We start from the raw sequence: 23,484 nt of genomic DNA, 5'->3' as shown, positions 1-23,484 counted from the left end.
GTGGATACTAATAAACAAAGACCTAGGACTAATGATCTTTTACTTAAACCAGCACTCTCACTGCAAACTGCTGATTTAGGAAAAAGAAAAAAATAAATCCTGTTAATATCTGCATGAACTGTGATAAACTGGAGATGACAGAGAGCTGTGAGATTTCTTTTGGAGAAGCAATAAAGAAGCAATAACCTCTTACTGACTATAAGAGCTGGCAGCACCATGATTTTTTCTCTGTATGTAGGACAAGAGGGAATTTTTTTGTCCATTGCTAATGTTTGGAGGTAACACTCCAAAGGCAAAACTCTTTATTAACCTCCACACTTCTATATTTTTGCACTATATTAAAGTAAATACAATGACACAATTTCAAAATATGAAGCTGTGATGGAGCAAAAAATAAAATAGTGAGCAAAATCCAGTAATTAAGGTAGTTAATTTAATTGCATTTATGTTCTTTTAATCATAACATTACTCCCGTGCTGTGGGACCTACATCAGCATATACCATTGCACACATGCTTACACACGCTCTCTCACGCACACTGTTCCTAAAATTCTAAGGTAAGATACAGGCCATTTTGGAAAAACTGTATATATTTGAAGTCTTTATGGCAAGGTAACACAAAATAATCTAAAATTTAAGTGACATATATGGAAACAAAAAAATCCAAAGAATTTGTATATTTTTAAATATTTACAGAATCATAGAACAGTCTAGGCTGGAAGGGATCTTTAAGAGCATCAAATCCAACCATTAACCTAATACTGCCAAAACTACCACTAAACCATGTCCCTAAGCACCACATCTACCCATCTTTTAAATACCTCCAGGGACGGTGATTCAACCATTAGTTATGCTCACCTTAATTTCATAATATATCTTAATATTTTTCCTGCATTAGAGTTCAATTTATAAAATCCCTTTCTGAAGGGCTTTACTTGCAGTACCAAATCCTGCTAATTACCTGAATGCATGTAATGCCTTGTAATTTTGTAATTGATTCTACAGGTGTGACTTTAAGAGGTTCCACTGCCCAGAATCATTAATCTGCCTATGAGGAATTTATTTAGAACTGCTGCTCCTGTAAATAGTATAAGGAATGAAGCAGCAGAAGTAAACTGTCTTTTGTGAATCTTCCATACACGCTATAAAAATATCTGTAAAACATGGATCAGCCAGTTAAAAGAAACGATCACATGATATAGTTGTCAGCCAGAATTGCTAAGTATTAATATTAAAAGGTAAATAAACTATTAAGTATTTTAAGTGTATGAGAACTTCAACTGTAGGAAAAAGTGGGTTACCCGATTTCTACTTGATAAAGTATTCAGAAACATATAAAAATACAGCGTCAGCTTTAACTCCTATTTTCTCATAGAGACACCATTACTGAAAGCCTGCTTCCTCTCTCATTCCTTAGTACAACTTTAGTGTTATTCCACGGGGAAAAAACAAGCACACAGAAATAAAAAAATATTTACTTAAACACAGTATACAGAAAAAATTCATAGGAAATGTACCTGTAGCACCTTCCACCTCGTGTTCAGGTCTTCCACACAGCTGAGACTGTACTGGGAGAGTTGAATATCAGGAGTGAACTGGTGAGCGAGCTCATTGACTTGATGCACCTTTTCTTTAAGGGGTACAAGTTCTGCTCGATAAACCTGTGTGAATTAAACATAAATAAAGATAAGCACTAACTTCAAAAACTATTGGCTCTGCTACCAGCTGATTAGTAATGTAAAGGTATTCCACGTCAGGCTGAAAGGAAGGAGTGTACTGGTCGTGACACAGTTAACAACCTTTTTATATAACTTCACATGGACTTTAGGTCTCAAGGGTAAGGCCCAGCATTTCAGAAGGTGATATAAAGTTGGAGCCTTTGTAGCAATTTTCGGTCAGTTAGGCCAACTCTCTAACCAGCACAGCCACCAGAATGTGCACTGCAGAACATGCTTCCCTCCCGTCTCATCCTTTACGCGTGTGTAGCACACATTCCTTGGGATGGACAAGAGCGGTAAGTGATGGCAGTGATAAGTGCTGTTGAACACATGAAAACGGAGGAAGACTGCTGTTCCCAAAATGTTAGTAATGGGAAGTACAAAAAAAAAAAATAAAATCTTTTTGCTATGAATCCCAAACTGGCCTACATGACTCATATTTCAGAAAAAATTAAAGAATGTATTTTGTAACATAGCCTTTAAAACTAAGCATAAGAGGGGCCTAGCTATACATTTCAGTAATGTATGTGAAAACCAGAAGTTGCTAGCTACAAGTTTCTTGATTTTAAAAGCAACAACCTGATGATGATACTTCCATTATGCATCTGAGTAAAATCAGATAAACTCAGGGCACCATGACTCTATCGAAGAGAGGAATCTCTATGCAGCTCTTCCACTGTTCCGTATCTATCTTTTCTAAGGAGACATTTATGAATCTGTAACGTGATAAAATATGTCAAAATGTAACAATGAGCCATTTCTAAGGGAAAAATTTTCTCATTTTCAGGAGTACATTTTATTGTCATATGATGTCTGCACACAAAGGCAGGATAATTTACTTACTATATTAGTCTTGCTTTCTAGTTCCTTTCTCACAGCACTTTTAATACAGACCACACATGGTCTGCGTCTCATTTTAGTTCATCAAATAACTTGAAATTATTGCCTAGCAATCATTTAATCAACACGTGATGCAAAAAAGGTCAAAAAAGCCCATCCAATATCTCAGTGAACCTTAGAAGTAAATAGTATGAAGACATTTGTAGACACTAGAATGCCACAAACTGCTCTAAAGGTAAATATCATTGAAAAATTGTTCCTCAAACGTCTTTCAAAACCAGACTTGACTTCCCCTAATTATGTTAAATTACCCTATAACATGAGGAGTTAGACTGACTTAAGTGGCACTCATGTACAGTGAATGACTCTAATGATAAATCTGTAGAATATACAATCAGAAGTGATGTGCATTTTGTAAAGGGAAGTGCTGGGAACGATGCAAGTGCCGTGATGTGAGAGAAGAGGCACACATCAAGTTCATGACATGGGGTGCATCTTGGGGTGCATCAAGAAGAGTGTGGCCAGCAGGTCAAGGGAGGTCATCCTCCCCCTCTACTCTGCCTTGGTGAGGACACATCTGGAGTACTGTGTCCAGCTCTGGGCTCCCCGGTTCAAGAAGGACAGGGAACTGCTGGAGAGGGTGCAGCAAAGGGCTACCAAGAGGATTAGGGGACTGGAGCACCTCTCTTATGAAGAAAGGCTGAGGGATTTGGGTCTCTTCAGTCTCAAAAAAAGACATCTGAGGGGGGACCTTATCGACACTTATAAATACTTAAAGGGTGGGTGTCAGGAGGATGGGGCCACGCTCTTTTCAGTGGTGCCCGGGGACAGGACAAGAGGTAATGGGCACAAACTTGAGCATAGGAAGTTCCACCTAAACATGAGGAGGAACTTCTTTACCCTGAGGGTGGCAGAGCACTGGAGCAGGCTGCCCAGAGAGGTGGTGGAGTCTCCAACTCTGGAGACATTCAAAACCCACCTGGACGCGTTCCTGTGCAACCTGCTCTGGGTGACCCTGCTCTGGCAGGGGGGTTGGACTAGATGATCTGCAGAGGTCCCTTCCAACCCTATGATTCTATGATTCTATGACATAACAGTCGACTTCTCCATTTTACCAGTTTTATACCACTGGAACACAACCAACATTACTGGAGAGAATACTGATTTACAGTGTAGTGTAGAGCAAGGTCTGTGATACAAAGAAAAGGAAAAGAGCTCACCTACTTGATTTTATCTCACAGAGTTATACATGTGCTTACCTGGATCATTTTAGTTAGTAATTGAGTTTAGAGAACAAACAATATGCTTTAAAAATAGACATTTGATCTTGCAAGGTAAAGGCCACAAAGGCTGAAGATATATATATATATATTTATACACACACCATTGTGAGAACACTTCACTTGCAAATAATTATTTTACTGCTTTTTTCCATGATATGTTAGTTTCAGTGGCCCAAGGTCCTCGGCTGTGACTCTGGGCCTTATACTGGGGATGGTCAACTTGGTTCCTCCAGTGGTACTTGGTTTCCAAGATGAGAGAACACTTCTCAGCTAGCGTTACCAATGCCCACACTGTATATAAATATAAATATATACATGTATACATTTTTATAGATTTAAAATTTATATAAAATTTAAAAAAAACCTGATAGAATAAACACAGATCAATGGATGGAAAGATCAGTCCCCACACTGCAATGGATTTTAATGCAGTTCCTGCATTAAACCAAGGTAATTTTCTATTAATTTGTATGGCAATAGGATCAGGCATTGATTGAAAACTTCATTGCTTGGGCAAAGCACACAGGACTAAGCTTATACACCACTTGTTTTTAAACATATACTTAAGTATCTGGCTGATTCCAGACCAATTTGCATCTGCAATGTTGACTTGAAAGTACTGGTCTCACCTGAAGACCGACATAAATGATTAGGTAAATCACACAATCATTATACAGTGAAATATTACAGTGAAATAGAAGATCCCTCATAATTAGTCAACATGTTTTTTGATTAAGTAATTTTACAGAGCAGAAAGGCTAAGGCACAGAAGCAAGTCACAACAAAAAAAATCAAATGACAGAAATACATATGGAAGTAAAAAATAAAACTTATCTTCTGCCCCCTTTTCAATTAATGTCTTCATTAATTGCTTTTTCTGCTGCAAAGACACTGGTTTTTGCAGCATTATGCTAATTTTCCAAAGCATGAAATACAACAGCTTTTTCACCATCTTTAAATTCTGTATTCTGTATTCTATCATTACTAAGCCTGAATTTTTACTAGCATTTTTATTAGTACTTGTCATCTGTAAAAGCAGAAATTTAGAATTTCTACTGGATTGTAATTTTCATCAGTATGATTAAATGTTTTACAGAAATGTTTATATTTTTAATAATCAGTTTGTACAGTGTAAGACCGATACACTTTTCTATTTTTTTCCTTCTGCATAAAAAATACTATACATATCACAGGTTTACATCAGAAAAATTTAGGGGACTATATTGCTGGTAATTTAAAAACAAATATACATGGTGAGTAGTGTACCTCTACCATAAGGAGACCTATTTGAACCAATTAAATTGCTCAGGATGTAAATGACTTCTCAGTGTGAACAGTAATAGAAGAACCAGCCCCAAATTATCTTCATTATAACTGTCCTTATGCAAGAAAGAATTTCAACGGTATGTGATACTGTAGGTGGTAGATTGGATTTTAAATGATCCGTACAGTCCTGTTAGAACATACTTTAAAATGACATGGAAAATTAGCAAGAACTCTAGAAGACATCCTAACAAGCCAAATACTAAAAGTCTAGAAGACACAGTGGCTGTAATCAGTCAGATGAAAAGCTCATCTCGTCCAGTCGCTTGTCTGATAGTAACCAATACAGTTGCTTAAGGAAGAAGATAAGGGAAAGCACCAGCTTCCCTGGCTCCTTGCTGCACTCTTCTAGCTCAGTAATTTGGGTCTCAGAGATTCTGGAGCTGAGAAGTTGTATGTGTGTGTCAATCAGACCTTGATGGACTCATCTGCCATGAAATTATTAATTAATTTTTGAACTAACATAGGCTTTTACTATCCAAAATTCCCCTACAGTAAGCTCAATATTTAGGTTGAAGAAACACCTCTTTTTTTTACTTTTTAAAAACCTATCACTTGAGACCTTCCCTAATTCTTAGCTCATGAGAGACAGTGATCAACCACTCCTAATGGATTTTATTTGTGCTGCTGCAAATTCTGCAAACCCTCCACCATATTTTTCCCTTCTTCCACGTTTAAGATACAAAGACAGAGATATATTTGATTCAATGTAGTTACCTATAAGGTATTTACATCTGAGCAAGTCACCATATAGTCCCTTTATATTCAATAGCTAATCAAAACCAGGAGTTGAACATAATGTAAGGTTTTGCTATAGGATGGCATGAATCACATTCTGAATTGCAGCAACCAACTGAGCAGATTTTCATTGACTGTATTGGGAACCTAGGCAACTAGTTCACATGCAGACATCTACCCGGCAGATGAGAAATGACACAAAACAAATCCCACTCCTACTCCATTTATTCTGTCCTCGTATAGGAGCTTTTCATTCTTTTTACCTAACCTGCTATATTTTTTTTAGATTGGGGATCGAAAACACTGCCAACAATATACATAATATGGGTACACCGGGGACTTACACCATGGCATCATGATATTTTCTGCTTTTCCAGTAATTCCTAGCATTTAATTTGGATTTCTGAACAGTCATGAGTATTGATGTGATGTTTTCAGAGGACTGTTGATTCCAAGATCTCTTTCACGACTGCTAAAGGAATGCTTAAAAGAGCTAAAGGAGAGCTCAGTGCTGGGCATGTAACGTCGGAATTGCTGTTTCCACATGCTTTGCTTGAGATTTATCAGCATTCAACTTCACCTGCCATCATTTTGCTGCCAGGCAGTACTGTGAGGTTTTCTCTATAGCTGTTTGCAATCTGTCTTCATCTTAAATACTTTCAATAGGTTTGTATCATCAACAAGATGTGTCACTGCATTATTAATTTTCCTTTCCAGCTCATTGACATGCAGGCTGGACAGAGTAGACCGTCTGGAGCACAAAGAATCATCTCCCTCATTGGGAAAATTGACCTCTGCCTTTTGTTTTCCATCTAGAAACGAAGGATCTAGAGCATGTCTTATGAGGAGGGTCTGAGGGAACTGAGGTTGTTCACTCTGGAGAAAAGGAGACTGAGAGGAGACCTTATCGCTCTCTCTACAACTACCTGAAAGGAGGTTGTAGAGAGGTGGGGGTTGGTCTCTTCTCCCAAGTAACAAGCAATAGGACAAGAGGAAATGGCTTCAAGTTGCACCAGGGGAGGTTTAGATTGGATATTGGGAAAAATTTCTTCACTGCAAGGGTTGTCAAGCATTGGAAAAGGCTGCCCAGGGAAGTGGTGGAGTCACCACCCCTGGAGGAACTTAAAAAGATGGGTAGATGCGGTGCTTAAAGACATGGTTTAGTGGTGGACTCGGTAGTGCTAGGTTAACAGTGGACTTGAAGGGTCTTTTCCAACCTAAACAATTCTATGATTCTATCTTTTACGATAATGAGATAACTGGTTATTTATTCACATGAAGACCTTCTCTGTCATCCCACTGCAACTTAGTTTCTTTGCTGAAAGACCTTCTTAAAATCCTTTTGGAATGCCAAATGGCCTACACTCCCTTACAGATTACTTACTTACAGGTCCTTTTCTGCATATTTTCGGTTGTGCTTTGGGTATCCTGTTCAAAGTAGTAAAAGCCACCACATAGCCCTCACTTCTTTCTAGAATAACAACTCTATTAATGAAAATTTTATGTTTTTTCTTTAAATGTGATTAGGCTGTTTTTAAGATTTACTTCTGCCCACATTTCACATGCCATACCAGTGGGGTTTCATTCCCTTTTTTCTTTTATTTAGTGAACCCTAACATATAGAAGAGCATTGACTTCTTCTTTGGAAGGCTGCCCAATGTTCAGGAGATAGATAAAATATAAAAAGTCTAGGTCTTTATGTTTTAAGATTCACAAAAGTAAGACGGCTTTTGTCAATGCCATGGAGAGGGCTCGTTTTTTTAGGATCCGTAGATTAATCCCATGAAATCTCAAAGGAAATTCATGAATCATTTGAGTAGAAGATTAAATAAATATTAAACAAGCTTATTTCAATAACATCAGAGATATTATATACTTTGCTAGCTTCAGGGAGCTGCCATCACAAAATTCATAAATGAAAATTCAGGAAGGAACATTGACTCCACAATGCATGTTTTCCATTTCTTAACCCCTCTCTCCCTCAATTACATGTGCAACAGCTTGCTAACAAGTCAAACATAGTATTCAGGAATCCAACCAAAATTAAATCAAGGGCCTGTAACTGCTGGCCCACTGGAGTTAATGGAATAGTGTGACTAAATCACACTATGCTACTTGGAAAATACACCCTGAAGAGGAACTGCATTCTCAGAAGAGTACTTGTTCCTTATTCACGGACAAAAATGAAAGTAAAATACAGGCTGGCTTTTATTTATTGTTTTCTACTGTAAAATGTCAATGGGTCATTACAATTGCTTTTTCTCTTACTGTGTTTATTCCTACTGATCCCAACACCTACCATATGAGTCTAGATGTAGTCCGGAACAGACAATACCAGTGCCTTGTCAAAACAACCATCAATTATGCAGCTGTACTAAGAGCAAGAAATCATCATTGCTTACCACTCACCACACTGATAAAAGGAAAATAACAGCATGCACATATATTCTTACGTACATGTCAGTAGTACTGAGACTGAGTTTAGCTGTATTTGTCTTAAAAATTATATTAAATAAACAGATACCATCTAATAATTACTTATTTGCAATTGTTACACAATTGTTGAACCCCAAAGTTAAAAAAAGTAATTGAGCTTTTCAATTATGATTTCAAATACAGTCACTATTCTTACTGGCTTCTACTTATCTGAAATATTTCTGCTATGAAAAATAGCTTGGGAGCATATTAATTTTTTGCTATTTTTGTCCCTCATGTAGCCTTAACAACATTTGGACTTATGTTTATGAGTTTAGAAAAATCTCTGTAAGACCATGTATAAACAATTACACTACAACTATAGTGTCATAATGCTTTCCAACTATATTGTCCTCATCCTGAACACATTAGTAAAGATCAAGACTCATTAACATTTCCCACACTCATGAAAGGAAGGACCACGAATCTCAGCAGATATACAGTAGTATCCTTCCCTTCTTGAAAGAAAAGTTAAAGGAGACAAAATTAATTTTACCAATGCACCAAGTATCTTAAATGTTCAACACGAGCTTTTGAAAAGGAGTCTGTGTCTTTATTTTTTGGTTATGAATGAAACAGGCACAGATGCCGGTCTAACATGTTAAAGGCAATTTGGTTTAACCTCTACTTTTTCTTCTCATATTTTAAGAACTGTCAATTATAGCAACACCAGGTTTGACTTGAGCACAACAAGGGAAATCAGAATTGATCCCAAAGCCAGTTTCTCCCAGAGATAGTATATGCAAGACTTCAGTAGATAGTATCCCTTTTCACTGAAGTTCTTTATTTTACAAGCCTCAACCCAAGGAATTTGACACATTGCTTATTATTCTTTAGAAGGGTGGAAAAAAAACCCAACAAAAAACCCCAACAAAAATAGTAATAATTTGAAAATCATGACAAACCATCTTTAGTTTTCCACCAATGGTATTTATTATTTAGGCAGTCCACACTTAGACTTTAAATAGGGCTAAACATTGTAGCAGCTATATTTAGAAATGAAATGTTCTGTACTTCCTAATAAACGTTTCAAGAGTATGCAGGCTTAGGCATCTATGAAAGCTGAAGGTTAGCACACAAATTTCTTACTTTGTTAGTGATTAAATAAGAGATTCTACATCTTTTTATACATCTATTTGTGAAAATCATTGCAAATCATGCACTAAAGAAATTTTTCACTTTCACAAAACTCTAAACTGTCCTGAAAAATACACTGAAAAATGAAAAAAAAAAAAAAAGTTGCCAAGTAGAAAAGACTAATGAGTAATAAGCAAATTTCTCATCAATCTTCTATTTTGTGGGTAGGTAATAAGGCTTTATTGTATTGATGATTTTGTAGACAGATTATAGCCTAAGAAGATGTAATCAATTATTACAGCATGTCATTTAATTTGAGCATACTACTGTCTTTAATTATCTCTAAGAGGAAATGACAAATTAATTGCCAGATCCAGAACTTCTAAAAATAGAGTTAACATCGCTATTGCAGAAACACAGAATCACAGAATGACTGAAGTTGGAAGGCACCTCTTGAGATCACCTAGTCCAGTCCCTCTGCTCAGAGCAGGGTCACTGACAAGCAGGTTTCCCAGGACCACATCCAGCCAGGTTTTGAATATCTCCAAGGATGGAGACTCCATGGCCTCTCTGGGAAATCTGTTTTGGTGTTTGACCACCCACAGGTGTCTTCTTTTAATCAGATGGAACATCATGTTTTTTAATTTGTGCTCATTGCCTCTTGCTCTGTTGATGGACAGTACTGAGAAGAGTCCATCTTCCTCTTCTTCATTCCCTCCCGTCAGGTGTTTATACATGTTGATAAGACCCTGAGCCACCTTTTCTTAAGGCTGAGCAGTTCCAGTTCTCTCAGCCTCTCCTCACAGGAAAGATGCTTCTGTCCTGTAACCATATTTGGGGCCCTGCACTGGACTTGATCCAGTTAAGTCCGTATCTCTCTTGTACTGGGCAGCCCAAATCTGGACCCAGCACTCCAGATATGGCCTCACCAGGGCTGAGCAGCCAGGAAAGATCACCTCCCTCAACCTGCTGGCAATGCTTTTCCTAATGCACCCCAGGATGCCATTGACCTTCTTTGCCATGATGGTGTATTTCTGGTTTACGGTCAGCTTTTTGGCTACCAGGACCCCAAGGCCCTTCTCTGCAGAACTGTTTTATGGCCAGCTGGCCCCCAGTGTATACTGTTGCTTGAGGCTATTTCTCCCAGGACACGGGACTTGGCATTTCTCCTTGCTGAACTTCATGAGATTCCTCTCGGTATAATTCTCCATCCTGTCAGGGTCCCTCTGAATGGGAGCACAACCATCTGGTATATTGGCTGTTCCTCCCATTTTTGTATCATCTCTATACTTACTGAGCGTATGCTCTGTCCCAGGGTCCAGTTCACTAATGCAGATGTTAAATGGTATTGAACCAGTACCAACCCCTGTGATACCCCACTAGTGACGTATATCTAACGGAACTTTCTTGTCCTTCACGTGCCTGGAGGTGGTTTCAAGGATTAGCTTCTCCATCATCTTCCCAGGGACTGAGGTGAGGCCGACTGAGCTGTAGTTCCCTGGGTCCTCCTTCCTGCCCTTCTTGAGGTAAGAGTGACACTTGCTCCCTTCCAGTCTTCAGGAACCTCTCCCAGCTGCCATGACCTTTTGAAAACAATTGAGAGTGGCCTTGCAACAACATCTGCCAACTCATTCAGCACTCGTAGCTGCATCCCATCAGGACTTACGTATGTCCAAAATTATGAGCGTGAATAGTCCATCCCCTTATGTGTTCCACCATGGATGTTTATGACACTTAATCAGAAGCAGATTTCAAGAAAAGGCCAACTGCCTACAAAGAAAGTCTGTTTCCCCGGTCTGTGAGTGGCACTTATACAGGGCAGTGGCCTCATGCCAGTTTGGCATTTTCTTTAAGAATTCCCTTATATAGAAGAGTCTCCTGCTAGCACAGGTCTGTGTTAAACCTCAAGTCTTGTAACTAGTGAAAGAGACAGAAAAGGACACCTGGCACCATGATGAAAATATGAGATGGAGGGGCAGGTTACACCAGCAGCAGCTGCAGCTAAATCAGAGCAGGCTCCATTTGCACAGTGAGGAGAGGCCGTCTTATACCTGGGCCACAGCAGGTTCCCCACGCTGACATTTCTCTACCTCAGCTCCCTTAGTGTCCAAGTGGAGAAGCATTCATGGGCCAAAGCCCATCTTCAGGTTTTATATTTAAAACTGTACAAGGTAGAACAAACTGACACACTCTACCCAGGACAGTTTAACAGTCTCCATCTTTTTCATTCAAAATGAGTCTGTTTCTTCTCTGATGGGTTTAGTGTATCCTGATTCAAATTTCAGTGGAGCCTGGGATTGTCAGCTGCTAGCTCAATATGCTACACTTAGCTTCCTTTCAAACTCACACTGTATTTTTATTTGATTCTAGTGCTCCTGGGGACAGTCAGTGTTGAAACAAAATGGATTTTAGCTGATTTGATTTTCCATCCTATATATTTTTATAAACTCAGAAATGACCAAGCAAGAATGCACTAGAGTAGAATATAAATCCTCCTCTGGGATAAAAATAGTTCAAACAGACGACATCAGGGGAGAAAGAAAATCAAATGCCTTTTAATTCCTATCCCATTACTGAATTCCAGATTTCTGAATCTGATAAAACATTAAATTTTTCAAAAATTATTTCCTACAATTTGGAAGACTAACTTAGTACTTCCTTAAAAATAAGGATTTTAAAATTTGAATAGAACAAATGAAAAATTAACTAATGCCAGATATCAGTTTTCTTCTATTCTGAGCTTTCCAGGGAAAAAGCTATGATTTGTAGCAATTATTAGGATGTCTAACTTAGTAAACAGAAGCACGCTAATAAATGGAAGCACATATCCTGAAACACATATCACTGTTCCTATGAATTCTTGATTTATTTATTTTTTTAGATCAACAGTTAATATGCATTTTTATGATCCTTGAACAGATACAGTCTATGCTACTGCCTTGCCATTTATTGTGAAATTGTGTTCTCCTCCATGGAGGGGGAAATGTAAAGGAGCAAATTTAGCCTGTAATTCACTCTGCTAGAACAACTACAACCATGACATGGCAAAGCCCATCACTGCTGAAGTGTTCACAAACTCTTTGCACCAATTTTTCCACATAATCAAAGTTAGTTACTCAGTTACTTTGCAACCAAGAAGACCATCTGGCAATCAAGAGATGAAGTGCCTAGGAACTGTAAGTAACTTGAAGCGTTTCATAGTGTAATCTGAAAGTCTAACACACACTACATGAAGGACAGAAAATATAAAGGAATTTTTACAAACAAAATTTGTCCTTTAGTATGGTTTTATTCAGCATCATTAAAGCTAAAAGCACTTGAAAAGATGCTCAGGCGGTGGAGCCTCAGTCAAACCTGGTTTTAAACCATTAACAACACATTGCCTGTCTCTATTAGTTCACTGCTGAACAATGTATATTAGATATACACAAACATTAAAGGTTGAATAACCCATGTTCTTTACCAAAAGCTCTTTCAGGCAATAGAGATTCACAGGAGTTCTCCTTGCCCTCAGAAAACAGTTACTACAAAGTAAATCTCTATTGTGTTGTAAGGCAGCATGATATTTTAAAGGCAAATGTAGTATTTCACTGACAATAATGAAAACAGTTTAAACCAGAGAGATTGCAACAGCTCTACCATGATACTACAAAACACCTCAAGCTTCCATACTTGATCAGCAGACAGACCCTGTACCTCAGGAGGAAAAACATGGATTCCTCACACGGCCATACAAAAGCGTAGCTTAGACACTACTTAAACACAGATCATATTCTGACACTCAACCAACATTAAAACAATTCAGACAAGAAGCTTCAAAACCTCCTCCTGTCTTTTTTAACAAAAAGCATATACAGATCTTTATTTCCATTTTAAAATAAAACTTCTTTCCTGTGAGGGTGGTGAGGCACTGGAACAGGTTGCCCAGAGAAGCTGTGGATGCCCCATCCCTGGAAGTGCTCAAGGCCAGGCTGGATGGGGCTTTGAGCAGCCTGGTCTAGTGGGAGGTGTCCCTGCCCAGGGCAGGGGGGTTGGAACTAGATGATCTTTAAGGTCCCTTCCAACTCTAACCATTTGATGATTCTATGATTTATTTGCTCCTCTCCCCAACACAGAAGATCATGCTTACTTACAATATACCAACATGTCTTTAAATTTACCATGTGAATATTTCATAATGTTTAACCTCATGAAGTTGATAATTACTACCTCTAGCAAGGGTAACAAGGTTTTTCGTAGAGCAGCTAAAAGGAGTTATTACAGCCCATCCAGTCTCAAACCTCCAGAAGAATGCAGGTCAGAGGGACTGTTCAAGTGTTTTGCTGAAAGCTATGTTTTACAATCCTTGAATTAATATTGTAATTCCCATCTTAACCTTTTCACCACCACTGTATGATGTGTGAGGAGTGGGCATGGGTGAAAACCCAGGTCAAAATCTCGAGGTGGAAATTCATAGACTTCTTATGTCTAATAAGAACATCCTTCAACAATGCCAGAGAAGGGATTTTGGTTCTAACAACAGATTTTAGCAGAACATAAGCAAGAACAACGTACCTTTTAAGCAAATTTAGGAAGAAAGAACACAAAAATAAAATGCTGAAAAGGAGACAGTTAAATAAAACTTAAAAAATTAAACAGGTCGAGGGTTTTTATAGCAGCACCAGACACGGGCTGGGAAACTGTGCCAGGAGCAGCGCCCACCTTCCCAGGCATTCAGGCTGAAACCCTTCTGGGTGGCAGGCTGCCGAGCAGGCTGCAGCTCTGGGAAGCTGTGGCTCCTGCTGAAACCGATGAAAATTGTCATTCTTAATCCTCTGGATAATTGAACCCAACTAAAATAAAACAATTTGCAGGTAAAAGCTAAACAGAATAAAAATAATTTGAGTGGCATTGCTGTCTGGACAAATTAGTGTCACTGATTCAATTGCCCTATTTGTAAATTGGGGATAATACTACCTCTATTGCAGTCTCAGAAAGAAGCTGAGAAAATTAACTCATACTATCTGGAACATAAGAAGGACTATAAAAGCGCTAAGCAGCAATTATAAGGTTTTATTACGGGTTAACCTTGGACAAAAAATGAAATGAAACTCCATTAGGCTTTAAATATATAAAGATTAAAATGAGAAAAGTATAGCGCAATGGGTCACTGATAAACATCCCAGGCAATCTAACATTCATTGCACTCCCTACTTCAACCAGTCCCTAAGTAATTACTGGGAACCAGCGTATGAGCTTGATAAACTGATTTTATTTTGCTCATTGATTTGCCCATGTCATAGTAACATTATCATTACAGAATCTGCACACTTGATAGTTACAACAACAGAATACATTCCCAGGAATAGGAGAGTCAATGTTTTAAGAAAAGATTTTATTAAAGCCATAATACTGGCAGACTTCTCTTCATGGAAAAAAAATGCCTCCTCACAGAAAGCCGACAACATTAAAATTAATTTCTAGCACTCCCCTCTTTTCCCTCCTCTCGTGTCTCACATAACATACATGTCTCTGGTTATATATTCACTTCTGGTATGTCCTTTTGCTTTACGGAGAAATGTTTCAATAGCAGACTATATATAGCAGATCAGATTTCTGTTACAAATACTCCTTGGATATAATTCTTCTCCCTTTAGCCATGCACCTCCCTGAGCCCCATTCACTTAGGAAAGCCTGAATAAAATGGTGCCATGGTAAAAAGAAAAGTGTTACTCGCATTGTACTCTTTTTTCCTTGGATAAATATTTACATTTCCAAGTTATTAGAGAAAGAAGACTTTTGAACAGAATCATTAACAGTTAAAAAGCATCTTTTATTTAATGTCACGTTCAGGGATGTTAATATTTGATCATCAGACTGGTATCTATATGTGCTGGTTTTATATGGCAAACTAAAAACAAAACAAAAGGCTATGTTAAATGCCAGAGTCCCTGCAATAACTATGCCACTTAGGTACTTAGACCTTAACGTTTACTTCTCCTTCTAAAAGCTCAAGTCACATTCTTATTTCTGATAAACTGATAAAGAACAATCTCTTAAAAATGTTCCGGTCTGACCTCATTTCTGAACTTTAGAGGCATAAAACGACAGACAAGTCTTTATACATGTACTAGCCAGTTCTCTCAGCAGGCTATCAGAAACCAAGATCAGAGATTACCAATACTTAAAAACTCCAATTCTGCCTGTAGATGTGCATGTTGAGCTCCCACTGAAATCAGCAGGGTGAGTTCACACAAGGGAAAATTTGGCTCTAAATGAAATCAGTTGATCTAATAATAGCATGTTCTACCAAACTGGGTTGGAGGTAGAAAAGATTTCCACTTTTTACTGGTCAGCTTTTTCTCTTCTTTAGAGTTCAGGCATTTTTCTACACTTACTGTGAGGGAAAAGTTAACAGTATTAACCCAAGGGTCCTTAATCAAAGAGAAAATAGTCAATCTGTTCTATTAATAATTGTGTTACTACAATTAACACAAATCTGGTGCAAAGCGGGTGAAATCTCATGCAGCTCTTTACCAGGTGCTGGTTCTTTCACAAAATGGTCTACAAGAGGCTGTTTCTCACACTAGTTGTTCTGACTCCCCAAAAAGTTAATCAAAGAATAGCCATTATTTGCTTACTCTTTGTTAACAGAATTAATGTTTCTGTATGTCAATTATGTTACTATTTCCCAATAAGCAGTATGGTCAAGAGCAGTCTTAGTTTTAAAAGGCTGCTCTAAGATTTCACTTCTCTGCCTGCTCATCATTTTCTTATTATCCTTATGTGAAAATGATTTTGTAGTCACTCCTTAAAAATATGTAGTTTGATATAGACAAAAAACCCTATGTAATCTAGTCTCCATAAAACATTCACTATAACTAAAATGGTAGCATCTTAATATGAGATCAGAAATATATAGTTAATTGCAGAAGGAGTCAGCAGAAGGAATGACCGTTTGTTTCAGGTATTTAAAATGGGCTTACATACTGGCTATGGTCATAGTTATTGCCATAACAAACTCTCCAATCTTATGTGACTGATTACACAGCAACAACATAAATCAGATAAGACTTTTAGATTAAATTTGTATCAGTTTCAAATACCTGACTATTACATATTAAATAACCACTTGCGATTATACTTCTTTTCATGTGAGAAAATAAATTCATTCATAAGCTGTTAAAATGAGATTAAGAGACCACAGGACACAACTGAGTAACTTTCATCTTGTACAAGCTAAGAAGCATAGCAGAACTAACTTCAGCTGGTACAACTACATGATGAAGCACTCCATGGTTTTTAACCCAATTTCATATTTCAAACAAGCCTTAGAAAATTAAAAGTTGCCTCCAATAGTGACAACCAAACAACCCTACTAAATTCTCTGTTGTATAAAACTACCTTTGAAAGAAAAGGTAAAAACAAGATACCTGCCTGCATGACCAATTACGTAATGCAGTCAGCGGAAGTGTCTTTGATGTTTTACAGCATCCTGAAAGTTGACCCGTTAACAAATTCAACAAACTTCAACCATTGCTTTCATTATAGATAAGTCCACAGAGTTTTAAATTTACAAAAATATTCTATATAGTAAGGACATGTGTAGGATGTCAAAGTGTTCCAGTGAATTTAAATATGGTTTTGGTTTATTTTAAAATAAAGTTTATTATGTTCTGATATACTCTACGGATGCTTTAATATAATTAGAATTAAAGCAGCTGTGGAAGAGTTTTTGCCATTTTGTAAATTCTGTTTTTATTGACTGTATTTATGTTTAAAACCTTAAAGTCCCCTAGAATGCCATTAGATCATTCCCCTTTTATAGTATCTTACTTAGAACAATCTCTAGTCTACAAATATTTCACATCTACGAAAGCTGTTTATAGAGGTCATCTCTAATTTTCTCAGGGATGATTTTTTGTGTTTTGGAAAGCTGGCAAATGAATTAGGAGAAAATGGCTACTCTGTATGAATGAGTTTTTAAAAATCACAGAACTTATTAAGAGATTTAATTCAGATTGATTATAGACTTTGGTGGTGACAGCTGGCTTCAAAATAAACTGAAAAAAATGTACATATGTTTCAAAGAAGTCTAAGGAGACATCATAATAACTGCATGATTCTACCACAGAATGATGTATGTATGAAATGGTAAACTTGAGAAGAATTTGTAACAGTAATTACTTCAGTTGTAGTCTGAAGCCAACATTGACACCTCTATCTCCTACACTCCAGGCAAATAGTTTCCTATGCAGCGGTCAACCAATGGATGCTGTCATCTTTTAATTGTACAAAGAATTTAAAAATACATAATCAAAACTTAATTCATATTCTAGAATTCTGTATATGGAATGCTTTAGTATTTTTCGTGTTTTAAAATCTAAGAATAACAGGGAGTATAGCTATGGTAGGGAGTAATGCTTGTAAATGGTCGAAATACAGCCTAGTCTATGAGTACGGAAACTGTTGAAACAATACTTACTTCAGTAGGCTTGCCTCCTGCAAAATCTGCTCAATAGAAATTTTCTCCTCAAATTTCTGTAGCAGCAATGAAACCAACCAGTGTTGCACATGAAAAACCCCAGTCATTACACATGGTAGAAATCTGAAGCAAAAAAGGGGTTGGGCTTGGAATAACGCAGGAAGATATCTAGGCAATGTAAAAAAATTACGTGTTCATGTAGAACAAAAGTAAGTTTGTTCAGAATACCAGGCAAGTTAATTTACTTCCAAATAGCAGTAATTTGCTGTTTGCTGATATAAATTCAGACTTCCCCATGAAAAATAAATATTGTCTTTTGTTGTTGCATGGGTTGTTTTGGTCTTTTTCTTTGTTTGTTTGTTTTTTCAAGGAAGACAGCTAGGCACTTTCAGTAAAGAAGGGGAATTAGAAAGATTTCAAAAGTTGCTGTATATGTAGCATTTTACTTTGCAGACTGGACGGCACGAGCTCTGCCAGCTGAACTTAATGCATAGCTTTATTTTATGCTAGCAAGAAATTACAGGAGCATAGGCATCACATTACAATATGATCCCAATTTGCTTTAAATGGATCTAGTAATGCCATCAATATCTAGCTGTTTGGAAATTCTGGTTATTCAATACGTCTTCCAGGTAATTATTTCTTGCATAGTTTCTATGGTTTTATTTAAAACTGATTTCTTCATGTCCAGTATACAGCTTAATTGCTAGGAGGGGATGAATGTGGACCTTTGTCTTGGGTTTACGTGTCATTCATTCATTTTCTTGTATGTGACCCCTGCTAATTCCTTACAAAAACCATTCCTTCTTCAGGAAGGATAGAAAATTATCCATTACCTAAACATCTCAAATAATTTGGGAGAATTTTTTTTTCCTAGGAAGGAGAACAAAAATTAGAAATTCAACAACTTGCTTTGCTCTCAGATTCTCCATTGTGGGAAGCTGTCAGCACAATTTCCTCAAAATAGTGCTGTAAGAGTCCACTTTTCTGAAATATCTCTTTTCAGCACAGCGGTAGCTCAACAGTACCAAAATGAAGTACAGAAGAATATATAAGGTGTTTTGCTGTTTGTTTGGTTTGTTTTTTTTTTGTTTTTTTTTAATGAACTGCCTATGATCATTCATTGTCGAGTAATTGAGGTTGCTGATTTAGTATCGGAGTGTTTGTAATAATATGTTATTTTAACTTTGCCAAATCTATTTCTTTTCTTTCTATGGCCACATAGGAAGACAACTGATATTTAGATAATTATCTTAAGGGGTTGTCTTACTTTCTGTCTCATTTAGAAAAGAGATGACAAGGGACAAAAGGATTGAGTGCACACAGAAAGTAATTTCAGAGTAGATGATGAGCAGATCAGTTCATTTCTGATGTATGCATAATTGCAAACTCTGTTCAGTTTACAGATTAGAAAGAAGTTTCAGGTGGACTCTTCCCAGTGAACATTTGTCAGTAACATACAATTGGCTACAACTGTCAATTATGCCAAAGAAATTCTGAATTAAACAGCATATAATTCAGGCCTGACCTCTCAGAAAAAAAGGGTTACTTATGCAGTACTCATGTGAATTTCTCATTGGCTTTTGTTTCGCGATTTTGTAGAAAATAATGAATAGAAATTGTATTAAAATTGTAAATAGGCTGTGACAAAAGAATTTAAAAGGATTCTTACAGCCTTTGTCAATACACTTGTTACATTAAATATATTAAAATTCATAATATATATTCAAAGTTCAGAGTCTTCCCATGCAACTGCCTTATTTGTAACTGTAAAAGTGAATCTGCAAGAACAACACGCAGTTCTTAAGAAGCAAGATTAAGACTTCCATGAAAATTGCTCACAGGAAATTACTTATGTCACTAAATTCTGTTCTACTTTTTACAGTTAAAATCACCATATTGAGTCAAGGTGCTCTCTTTATGTGACAATGAAGGAGAACAAATCATTCTATAACAGAATGGGGTTAATTGAATATAGGGCTACACAATTCAGCTTTTATTTGGCAGGTGTTCTTGAGATATACACTTCTATTTTGAACTAGAGAAACCACAGACACTACTGCCTGTTCTTGATTATTTTTTATTATTATTATTTTGCAGTGGTTAAAAAAGAAAAAAAAAAAAGAAAGGAGTTGTATCCTCCATGGAATCTAGAGGCTCTGCTGTTTTAGACAGTGTTGAGTGTAGACATACAGGGTTGTCTCTGACAGAAAACTGAAGCAGCTACACGCCACTAGCAATACGGTAGAATACCACTGCCATGAGAAAGTATTGTGCTTTCGTAAGTACCTTGGAGTGGCTGAACTACCTTTAGTAACAGATAAACCACACCGCCAAAATTCAATTGCCTTCTCAGTCACAAAATTCTGTGCACAACATTCCAAAATAGCGGCCTCTAGTTTAAAAAAGAATTTTTCAGAGTGTAAAGTATACAAAAATATACAAATCTAAAACTTCCTAAGGGTACACTTCTGAATACTCAACAGCATTCATTCCTCTTAGTATTTCTCTGCAGATGTCTACAGACAAGATCAGAACAGTGAGAAGGTATCAGCATGACATGTACGGATTGTTGCACTAGCGGCACAACCACTATCAAGGTTTTGGCTGGTATAGAGCAAAGGAGAGTCTTTTGGGGAGAAAGAAAGGAAAGGTGGTTCTGCTACCAATTCCTGGACTGGCTCTTTGAATAAGATACCGAATGGGTGAGGCAGGTATGACTGCATGTATCAAGGAATAGCAAAATATAAAAACTGAGTGATGGTCTCATGTGACCCTAAGTGTTCCAGACATTCTGACGAGGAGAAAAAATTGTTAGTAATCGCAAGGAGAAAGCATCTGTTGGATTTGCTGCAGAAAGAAGTAGAAATCCCAGGTCATGCCTAAACTATGATCCAAGCTACAATCAAAATGATCAGCCAACAGATACTAGGAGACATTTAATAGATTTATTTGGGTTTGAACTGAATTTAAGACAGTTGAGTGGTAGTTTAGATTTTAATGAACAGAAAGGTATGCTTGGAAGAGAGAAAGAATATGTGTTATTAAGAAAGTAAGTTTTATTTCAGTCTGCAGACAAGATCACCCAGATGAGAGAAGAAAAAAGGGAGGATAACAGAGGACAGAGAAGGAGAGAAGTCTGACAATATTTTGATTCTAGGTCATCTGTAGTCCAGGTTGTGTTCTTTGGGGGAGGTACGTAAAATTATTTATCTCTTGTCCTCAGAATCAGAGATGAATACCAATTGGTACATTAATACAGACCACCAAGGATCTGTACCAATAATCCATTGGTACCGACCAAGGATCAGTTATTTTGTGTGAGTTCAACGTTACGCCACGACCTTAATTGCTCTAGCAACTATAGCTAAAGAGAACTGAGACAAATGGCACTGGGTAAACTCATTCCCTAGGAAGTTATTCATCAGATTAGGTTTCCGAAGGCTACTGTGATCCCGATTAGGAGCAGGATTTGCAAGAAATGCAATCACATGTGACCGATATTTTGAAGATCTGCTCAGAAGGTGCTTAGATGTATAGACAGTAATCACTCCCTCACACTGTAATATCATCAGTCATTGTGATACACATTATAAAAGACAAAGCAAGGAAGAGAGATGTATAATGTATCGATTTGATAATGTTTGGCTGATAAAATAATTTATAAAGAATATTGTTTATTAATAACTTTTAGCTGAAGGCTAAATAACTGGTGTCTTCTTCAACAAATTTACCTATTAATTAAAACATTTTCAATAGAAAAGTACTTAACATTTAACTGAATCAATTACTAAGGGTAACAGAAGAAAACAGTAGTAACCGGGCATGCGTTAAACCAGCTTATACAGCCCAAATAACAGCCATCAAAGTCATCTAAAATCTGCAGAGTTGAGTCAAATGTTTCAGTGATTCTCCCAATCTTGAATAGTATAAGGTAAGTTTTAAAATTGCACATTAGAAATTACATAACAGGTTTAACTAATTTTCCATTTCCATTCTCATATGCATACAGCATTTTGGGGGATTACTCTACCAGAAATCTCTCTTGGCCCTTCAGCCTTCCCACCACTGGACTTCCACTTTAGACTAGGAATGATGCTCTTATTTCTGCAGCACATGCAAAGTAGACACTGCTGCTTACCTGGCTAATGCTTTGAGTCAATTCCACATACTCTTTTTAGTAAATATTCCCATATTAGCTTTCTTAATTTTATTAAGAATTTCAGGCATTAGACTAGCAATTCTTTTAGTAACTAATTTCCTCTGAAAGCAACAATTTTGTTTACTAGTAACTATGAATATAATACTGTTATTGAAAGTTTATTTTATGTAGTTGTTAAAGTCTTACGAAGAAAATAAATATGCATTACGTTTTGTAGAAAGGTCTAGATTTGCTTTAATTTCTTGTACAAAAGCAGGCAAAATAGAATCTTTCTCTTACATCTTTGATAGTTGTGAAAATGAAACACACCAAAAGAAAGCTTCGCAATTGTTTGGGTTTCATTTAAACAAAATAGGAGGGATGGGGGGAAGAAAAACTTACTAAATTTGATCGTTATTACTGAGATAGTAATAAAGGTTACATCTAAACTTATCAAGACAAGGTCAGAAATGAACTTATTATCCAACAAATATATTCAATATAAAAATGGGCTTAAATCATGTCTTATTGCTCCTGTCACAGATAATATATTTACATTAAATCATCTTTTTCTAGCTTTGAAAAATTAATCCCAGCAATTGAGGCTGGCATTGTGAGTATATGTTAAATATTTGTACACTTTAGGTAGATATGCTGAGGATATAAAGGATTAGATCAAAGTTTCTACAGTCTAGCCAGTTCGCATGTGACAAATGCAAACTTGAAAACTTCTTAAGGATCTACATGCTCTATTTTAGGGCTACTTAAATTATTGGTCTTGCTTTACCACTTTTCTAAAACAGATTTCACTCCAAGAAAAACTATGTATGCCATAAATACGATTAACCGAGGTAAAAACCTACAAAACCTACAGACATACAGATTTATGTAGACCTTCAAATTGCAGACACAGTTGTAGGTTTCTTGGTAGTTATTAATTTCACAAACACACTTACATTGCCTAGTTAGTACGTGCATTTGTCTTCAGTATCTATGTTGGAATTACATTTCGTTAGAGCAATACATACATTCTAAATAGCACATTTTCAGACAATTAGTGTACTCCTCACACAGTTTATATTATTCATTTTTTTGGCCTATTGTGTTCTTATATTACCTAAGCTAATTATGGTCACTTAGAAGGTGCTGAAAGCACAACATCACCATTTGCGTGCACCTAGCAGACTATAATTGCCATACACAAAATGAAAGGTTATAGCTTATAAGGGTACGAATCTATTCTGTATGTTTTTTTCATTTATCATTTAGCTGATAATTTTACAGTATGGTCTTATGATAGCCTATATTCATAAATATTTTAAGTAAATATGGTACAAATGAGATAAAAATCAGGGTAGGTTGTAGCATTGAATTTTAAACCTTGAAACAGAAGTCTTGGTTTCTGTCTGGCTCTAATATTAAGAC

The 23,484-nt window shown here is 36.8% G+C and overlaps 1 protein-coding gene across 8 annotated transcripts in view; it reads right to left on the bottom strand.

The window, feature by feature from the left end:
• DMD (dystrophin) overlaps positions 1–23,484 on the bottom strand; it is a 1,292,219-nt gene that overhangs the window by 169,740 nt on the left and 1,098,995 nt on the right. For all 8 annotated transcript variants that reach the window (XM_074604145.1, XM_074604126.1, XM_074604154.1 and 5 more), the window contains one exon: positions 1,518–1,661. In XM_074604145.1, coding sequence (XP_074460246.1) covers positions 1,518–1,661 — 144 coding nt within the window. The remainder of the gene's footprint in view (positions 1–1,517; positions 1,662–23,484) is intronic.

This window comes from Larus michahellis, chromosome 1 (genome assembly GCF_964199755.1).
Source record: "Larus michahellis chromosome 1, bLarMic1.1, whole genome shotgun sequence".
Taxonomy (NCBI): Eukaryota; Metazoa; Chordata; class Aves; order Charadriiformes; family Laridae; genus Larus; species Larus michahellis.
Note: the sequence above shows the minus strand (reverse complement) of the source record. Positions and strands in the feature narration are given on the sequence as shown.